This window comes from Akebia trifoliata, chromosome 5 (genome assembly GCF_017979445.1).
Source record: "Akebia trifoliata isolate Shusen 1 chromosome 5, ASM1797944v1, whole genome shotgun sequence".
In the NCBI taxonomy this organism is placed as follows: domain Eukaryota; kingdom Viridiplantae; phylum Streptophyta; class Magnoliopsida; order Ranunculales; family Lardizabalaceae; genus Akebia; species Akebia trifoliata.
The window spans coordinates 18,822,632-18,831,800 of NC_141379.1; the positions used below are offsets into that span (position 1 = coordinate 18,822,632).

At 37.2% G+C, this 9,169-nt stretch overlaps 1 protein-coding gene across 1 annotated transcript; it reads right to left on the reverse strand.

Annotated features, from left to right (window-relative positions):
- Positions 1-5,778: 5,778 nt before the first annotated feature.
- Positions 5,779-6,246, reverse strand: LOC147401599 (protein TIFY 10b-like). The gene has a single exon (XM_086444419.1). It carries the CDS (start codon positions 6,244-6,246, stop codon positions 5,779-5,781), a length of 468 nt encoding a protein of 155 aa, XP_086300545.1.
- Positions 6,247-9,169: the final 2,923 nt, after the last annotated feature.

A 9,169-nucleotide genomic window follows, 5' to 3' on the forward strand; every position in this document is an offset into this window, starting at 1 on the left:
AAAATATCTTTGAATAATTGAACCAATCAAAATCAATAATAATGCAATCCTAGTGTTGAAATGAACATGGTGTTCATCTCAATCTCTTTCATGGGGGTTTCATTTGTGAAATTTATTCCCTCTACCATTGGGAATACTCTCTGATGGTCACTTTGGGTTTCCTTGTCATTTTAGCCACACCCCGCCTGTCCATCGCAACATTGATATTGAACCTATAGTTGCTCATAAAGATGTTTGCTAACTCTCTCTAACTTTTGATCTTACTATGGTCCAGTTACGTAAACCATTTCTATGCTAACCAAATTAAACTCCTTTGAACCATCTATATTAACAACTTATCATTTCTTCAAAATTTGAATATGGTGCCACATTACAACTTGAGGTGAGTGAGAGGGCATCCAATGCAATTGTATTTCTCAAACTTCGAGTACTTGATTTCCATTAGTGGCACGAAGTACAGGTAAAAGCATAGGTCCTTAAACCTAAAATTTTCTTGGGAATCACCCCCTTTAGATGGCTTAAGTACTTCATAATCGAGTCCATACGAATCAATAACTTTTCCTTAGCATAATTCTTATATGGCATTCTAATCCAGCTCAATTCTTTCCCATATGCTACATTGGCATGTTATAGAGGTGGACATTGGGTAAAGATGAAGGGAGGGATGTTTGCGGCTTGATTTGGTGCTAGTACATTTTTTTGAGCTTGCGTTGATGTGGAATCGAGTATTGGTGCCATTGGAGGAGGTACTACTATTGGGTTAGTTATAATAAGGGTTTCTTGACCTTAATGTTTTGAACTAGTTGCATGATTCTAGATAGCTTGGGTCTAGGGATTTAAACCAAGGCATATAGCATATTCCCAATTGTTGCCTCTTGATCGAGCTTCTTCAATAATCGAACGATTGCCAATCTGACTATTTGTAGCAAATGGATTTTTACGAGTAGAGGTTATGTTAAATCTGTTGGCTCCACAGTAGTAGTTCTAGACTTGAAAAGATAATGACTCTGTGTTGTAGCCCCTTTTCTCTGTCCCTTGTTCCTTGGATGCCCAATGTTTGCCCCTTTTGGTATAATAAGCTCGCTTGAAGCATAGGTACCTTGATAAAGAAAAAGATAAAAATATTCGATTTTAGTAACATGGGAATAATGACTATTATTATATTTTTAGATAAAAAACAAGCCCCTCTCATGGCAGAATCGAGAGTAACCCTAGAACGCTAGGAAGAAAGAATAATTCAGTTGTGACCCTTTCTTTCTTGAATACTCAAAGGAATGCAGAAGGACTAACTTAAAAAAATCTAAGACATTCTATTATAGATCCCTTAAGTGATAAAAGGAATGAAAATGAAATAAATATATGCTAAGGTTTCCTTTAAGAGGTACAAAGATTTTTAAGAAATCCAATTCTACGAAATAAAAATGCTCTACGTTGACCTTAAAAGATTCAAAACTACTAAATAAAAGATAATTGAAGTTGACCTTTAAGAGGTCCAGAGAACTTTAAGAGATTTGAAACTACTAAATGAAAGATAGTCTAAGTTTACCTTTAAGAGGTCCAAATATCTTTAAGATATCTGATTCTACGAAGTAAAAGTGTTCTAAATGGACCTTTAAAAAGTCCAAATATCTTTAAGAGATTCGATTTGCAAAATAAAAATGCTCTAAGTTGACCCTTAAGAAGTATAAAGATCTTGAAGAGATCTGAAACTACTAAATGAAGGACAATCTAAGTTGGCCTTTAAGAGGTCCAAAGATTTTTAAGAGATCCAAACCACGATTTTAGAGTGACCTTTTAGAGGTCGAGAATCCTTAAAAGATCTAGATCTATAAGAGATAGAGAAAGGTCTTGGCCCAAGCCTTCTAGAATTGAATACTTGATCTAAAGTGGTCTTTAAGGTTGAAGATTTGAAAAATAGAGAAAGGTCATTGCCTGAACCTTTTAGAATTTGGGAGTCGATCTAAAATGACATTTAATAAGTCAAGAATTTTAAGAAATTAAGAACTATTTGAAATGAAGACAGGTCCCTGCCCAGACCTTCTAACATTAGAATGCTCGAACTAGAATGACCTTTAAGAGGTCGAGGATCTTTTAGAGATCTAGATTTGTGAGAGATGAGATAACGATCCTTGCTTAGATCTTCTAATGATTGTGGTGCCTCAAATGTAGGAGACACAAGAGGAAAAGGTTCGTTATATGGGTGTTATGCCCAAACCTTTACAGTGGGTACCTCGAGTGTATCAGACAAATCCCAAAAAACTTAGATGAGGCTCGTTGTATAAGGTCGCCTTGACCTTGAACCTTGGAAGTGAGTATTTCGGATGTATGAGATTTGAACTCAAAATGATTGAATGAGGTTTGTTGTATATGGTCACCTTGCCCTTGAACCTTAGAAGTAGGTTTCTTGGATGTATAAGATTTGAACCCTTGAATATGGACCTTGGAAAAGGTCTTGGATTTAAATATGTTGCAATGTCCTAGCTGATGAAGAGTATGAAAGTGACCCAAAAATGGGGTCGAGCTTGAATGTTCTAACAAACCTAAATTAAGTGTAGACTAATCGCGTGCACAACTTTTGACAAAGAACGTTGTATTGGCTTACGAGTGGGGTCGAGCTAGAAAGTTCTAACAAATCAAAAATTGACAAGGATTGATTGCATGCACATGAAAATTCCAGGCTTCGTACCATGTTTAGTCCTAGATAGGGGTGAATAGGATAATTAAAATTTCTTTCAATTTATCCAATTTTAACTTAAATTGATAATTTGATTATGTATTCTAAGTCATTCACCTAGCCTCGATTTTGAATTCATGTTTCTAATTTGCATTTAATGAAAATACACTTGAAATTTAAATATTCATTTAACCATGTTATTCAATGACACATTCAAATACAATTTACCTATACGACATTCGTGGCATCTCATGACATTTAAAACATTCAAGTGTAAATTGTAGAATTATGAAAACATGCACTGTCGACAATAAATTTCAATAGATCTACCTCGAGATTCGTAAAATAAAATCACAAATGATTTTATTGATTTTTGATAAAAAGGAGATACAGATCTCAGTGTTTCCTCTGATTAACAGTCAAATACAAAAAAATGATGGGGACATATGTAGCTTTTCTTCTCTCTGAGCTTCGCGCTTTATCAACTGAGAAAGATGCTTTGACGATGTATTTGCTTTATGATTGATCTTCTGTAGAGACTTCTGTAGATCTTCTGTAGATCTTCTTCTCTCCGAACTTCACGCTTTATCGGTTGAGAATGTTATCTTGACTTCTGGAGGAGGGCTTTATGCTTGATCTTCTCTTTAGTCGGAGTCTGGATCTCTGAAGAACCTTGCTTTGTCTCTAAAGGAGGGCTTGAGAGTTTCTTCTTCTCTAGAGGGAGAGCTTCTTTCTTCTGAGAGAAAGTGATCCAGATCCCCTCTCAATGAGAGAGGCTCTTGTATTTATAGACTTAAAGGTAATTTAGCTTTCCAATTATACCCCAACTTAAAGAGATTTAATTGATTTGTTTAAAAAGCTAAATTTGTCCAAATCCAATTTTAAGGATTCTATGGATCATTATTAGGCCAAAACTCATTTATTTGGTATAAGGCCCAATATTTAATATGGATAACTTGATTTTTATTTAGATCATGAGCTTTATCTACGAAAGCCCAAAACCCAAGCTTGTAGGGGGCACGTTCCAAGTTAATGGACTCAATTGCGAAGCCCATTTATAACTTTAGAGACTTCATTTTTATTTATAAAATTTGTAAAGGCCTCCTCAAAATTTTGGTGCCTACAAATGCCCCCTCAAGGATCCGTTGTCGGATGCATAGCTAACGATGATATTTCCTTGATCATGTTGTAAGGAGTGTAAATGCTTTAGTGAAAAATAACCTTTAGACATTTTCATCTGATCTCCTTGTAATGTTTTTTTAGTTCTTTTTTCTTTCAAGCTATTAAAGCCTAGTGAAGGTCTTCAATTTTAAGATCGATCGCACTTCGCTTTCTTGAGAACTTGTTGTTAGAGAAAACAATTGGGGTGAACTTCCTTTGTCTTTTCGACTGGATTTACTTGACGAATTCGTTAGATTTACTTAGAAAATTACAAGTACTTGAGCTTGGAGGAGTTGGTAACACACAACCTCAATTTGCAATCATGCAAGAAGCAACCTTTTGAAAACTCTCAAGAAAATATTTTCCTTGAATTATTTGCAAAATATATCTTTTTTTATTTCAATAATTTTTTTTTTTACACCGATTGAACAAGAGGAAAAAATTAGATCATTGGCATTATGTTAGTCACGATTGATAGGTGGGATTTGGCTTAAAAGAAACCAAGTTACATTGGAATTTTGTGTACTTGAGATGTATGATATCAAACTAAGTATTCCAAGTCAACTTCCAACTTCATCCAAAACACTTTTCCTATGTGTTTGAGGTCACTCCCGTACTATTCAAAGAGAAATTGTAGTGGTTTGGTAATTGGAGTTTTACATTACCAATATGAGGCGCACGAGTACAATTTTGTTTTCTTTGGTAACTGATGCCATGGCACAAATGGAGTAGAATTAGATAGAAGTTAGGCTCCAATGTAAATAAGAAATCAAATTCAACTCAAACTGAAGGTGAAGCTTTAACAAAAACCCAACTCTTATATGAATCTTGTTTCTGACGGCTGCAATTTGGACGCTTAACACCATTGATTTCATATTGGATTGGTGTGAATGATAAACGATTTTTATTTATTTATTTATCTTTTTTTTTATCATCTTCATCTCGCCCATCTCCATCCCCATCTCAATGTGGTGTTAAATTGCCCAACGTGGTAATTTATGTGACAGCCAACACCCTTAGTAAGAATTAGCAACTTATTTGGTGTGAGGCTAGTCTTACTCATGAAGAGTATGAATGAAACTCATTTTTTTTAATCTCTTTCAATCCGTCTCCAAACACCTACAGTGTGTTCAAGAAGGACTCTTTCTTCAACAAACTGATCCAATCGGTTCGATGAAGCTCTTTCAATCCATCTCAAACACCAACAATCGAATCTAAGAAGGACTCTCCTCCTATAAACATAACACACGACTGCTGCAGTTAATGGCTGATTTTTGAAGGGAAGTTGCACCAACATATTGGTTTTTGGAGTGCTGCATGCCTGCTATTAATATCTGATTCTTAAAGGGATGTTGTAGCAACACATTGGTTCTTGGAATGCTACATGCCTACAGGTACCCTTCTCTCCTTCTCCTTCTTCTTCTTTCAATATATATATATATATATATTGTGCATAAACAGGGGCTACGACCTCTACCCACAAAACGAACCATTGTTGGGTTTGTTTGAATCTGATCCAGGAAGGGAGAGATTAAGAAATGTTCGTGGATCATTAGTTGAGTACAAAGTTTCAATGATGAAGAAAAGATCGAAACTGGGTTCTTTTAAAAAAAAATTTGGTTGCCAAAACAGGGGCATACGACTTGATCTTGCGTTCTACCCTATGGTGTTGCTACTGTGGAGGTAAACTTCTCATTCTCTTCTTCATCTTGCTGTCCAAACTCAGAACATGCTCAACAGGTATATCTTCTCTCCTCTTCGTCTGCTACTAAGGCAACATTGTTGCAAGGATAAACGTAAGTAGACAGATAACCTTCTTATCTTTTTTTTTTTTTTTTAATTTCAACTTTCCACCACATTTTCTTTTAGGCGTTGAAACGGACAATATGTTAGCCAAAGCAGACTAGCTTGGTAAAACAGGGAACTATTATTTATCTGAATAGCTATATTTGAAGCTCAAGTGAAAATTGTGGAGCCAAGCCAAGCCATGTCTTACTTTCCTCCAACTTAGTAGGAGCTGTAGTAAAGTTGCTTAGTTGGTATGGTACTCTTGCACCAATCCTATCTTTTCTCTTTGCCATGAATCGATGAAGAGAAGCTTTTCTTGCAATTGGAAGATCTGAAACATTAACTTCAAGAGGCCTTTGAAGATGACTCTCTTGGGTTGAATTGATTCTAAAATCAAAAATCAAATTCATACCCAAGGCAGCAACATTACTAGAATTGAGTTGTTCAGTTTCAGAAGTCGAAGTGAAGCTGCTTCTACTGCTTGCAAAGATTATTATTTCTTGTGCCTTCTCTACTCCAAAGTTGTTGAACACAAGTACTTTTCTAGCATACAATATCGTCACTTGGGTGGATTTTGGATCCATTTCATATCTAAAATCAGCCTTCTTTGGAACGTCTTCCATAGGGATGGATTAATCAAAATTGGAATTTTAAGGAAACAAATCCATGGCCTTCAAGACCGCAGCATTTCGGTCTGATACTTGTCCTGCTCTTTCCGTGTTCAGTGTCTGTTTTGACTGAGGTGCCACACCTCTCTTCTTTAATATGTAGCATCTTCAGTAGCATTAGTTCATGGATGCAAATCAAGATGGCATTGAGGGTGGAGCAAAAGCAGAGAAGATTGCAATGCTCAATCGTAATCATCATCATTCGACAATTATTAGTTGAGTGATGGTAACGAGCAAAAAGAATGAAAAGAGGTTCCAAGCAGTTGAAGCTGATGCAACCACAATGCGTTTCTTCTTATTCACCTTTCCACTTTCCTTTTTTTTATAACTAAAATAGAGGCTATGTATGCCCCCACACACTCTCACACACAACACTCTCTTTCTTATCAACTATTTTTTTTGCAGTGAGTTTATTGAACACTTGTCAGGTGATGCATTCATGATGTAGACAACTCTTCACAGTTGGGCGATCCTTTAGAAGTACCCACTTTATCTTATTTATCAATGGCATCATGAAGAGGCTCAGGTTGTAGTGCTTGAGCGGTGATACCATCACCCATGCTCGACTTCTTCTTGGAAGCATACCCATTAGATAGCAGACCAGACTCTATGTCAACATCCTCACCCTCACAGGGAACCTTCTTAAAGACCATTATGTAAGAGGGTGCAACATCATGCTTATCGACCTAAAGACTCCTCAAGCGCATAGACTCCCCACATTGTACATGAGCAACACAACATCTCCTGTCTCCTCACCAACATCGAATGGGGACGCCTCATTGATGCATTCCTCGGACAATTGTTTGCTAGGACTCTGATCTGCTTCAGGACAAGAATGATCAATGCATGCATTCTCACTTAAAACTTGGTGAGAAGATTGAATTTCACCATTCTCCCCAGCTTCAAAGCTTACATGCTAGGCAATAGTTTCATCTGAAAGAGCATAAACATTCACCAATATTGGAAGCTCCAAAGTATCTTCAACAACAGCAGAAATAACAGCTCCCGCATCGGAGCTGATTTTTTCTTGATTATGGAATAATTTTGTTTCTTTTAATAGGTTTAGAGGATTATCAATATTTAAAGAAGGATCCATTTTTTTTTATGGAAAATTCTCTAGGGGTTGTGCATGCACCCAACTTATGCTCCTCTCTGTTTGATTTTATCATCTCAAAGCGAAGATTATGTTCTCTAGTCTTCTTTAGAATCCAGTTGATTCTTGTGGAAAGCAAGTAAAGGCACTTCTCTCCAGTTCAAATGTCAGACAGGACACACGAGTTTCCCATTCTTTCTCATGTGCGACGCTATGCAAGGGAAGTGAAAAGTGTGTGAACACTCTGTTGTGAAGATGGCTGATCATCGACCCGTCTTCATGCTCTTTAAACAGATTCCACAGTTATTTTTGGATAAACGAAGACTTGCTTCGAAGAGAGAAATTGCGAAGGGGATCTTGATGAAGATGGATTTGAACTCTAGAACAAACTTAGACTCTTAATTCTGAGATTATCATGTGTCGACTTGATTCTAGGGCTATTGTGGATTGATGGTGGTATTGGCACATTTGAAGTTGTTCGACATTGTAAACTTGAACTCAAAATTGGTTGAGATTGTAACCTTGGTGTTGAAGGGTTACCGTTACCTCCATTAAAAAAAAGAACCCAAATTTGGTACAACTTCTTGGACTTGGGTTTTGATCTTTTTCTGTAACTGTGGTTCCTGGGTCTCGAGGGATTGATGTATAGAAGGCTCTTCGTCAACTAGTCCCCATATTTGAAACTCTCTTTCTTTACTCCTTACTTCCATAATGTGATATTCATTATTTGACCGTGAGGTTTGTGATTGACGCCAATAGGATGGGCCTACGTGCTGATTTTAGAAGACACACATGTAAGCCATAGACGCCGAAAAGGGATGTTCCATTCCAAAAATGGGCCACTGCTCCAAGTTGCATTGAGGTGGTGAATTGGCAATGGTGTAGTAGCCATAAATGGATGATAACGCAGATCGATCACTAAATAAGAAATGTCATGATGGTGGTGGCTAGAACTACTCTCACTGTCAATTTTTGTTCGAATTTTTTAATATTTTTTTTTTGGTTTGCAAAGAACATTTTGACATGCATGAGCTCTTTATATGCTAGCTTGTGTCATGAAGAAGTCAGGGTATATTTTTTTTCTTTTCCTTGATAAATGTTTTTTGCAGGGGCCTTAGACTTGTAGCTAGAAGAGGCCATGGGTGTGCTGCAAGGAGTGCCTTGAGCCACCTAGAAATAATGTTTTGATGGGAGCTTGCAACCATGATTTGCATTTATGGTGGTGCATCAAATGATGGTTCAAGGATGCTTGAACAACTTTGGATCGTTGATGAAGAGGTGCTTGATAACTTTGGTTGGATTCGCCAAAGGAGATAGGGATTACATTTACATGGGGGCAGATCACACTAACTTGCCAGAAGTACCATGTGAAGAAAGATTTATACATGTCGGATGGCCAATCTCCAAAGAAGCTATTTATCAGAGGTGTTTGGGGCGGACAACACCAGCTGATTAGAAGAACCATGTAAAGAGATATTTGTACACGTCGATTGGCCAATCTTTAAAACAGCTATTTATCAATGGTGCTCGGGGGTGGACAATACTAATTGGCTAGAAGAACCACGTGAAGAGAGATTTGTACACACCGATTAGCCAGTCTCCATAGCAATTATTTATCAATGTTGCTCGGGGGTAGATAATGCCAACTGACTAGAAGAACCACATGATGAGAGACATCGATATGCTGATTGGTCAGTCTCCAAAGCAGCTGTTTATCAGTAGTGCTCGGGGGCGGACAAGCCAACTGGTTAGAGATGCTGTGTGATGAGGAGCGTTGCCGAACAA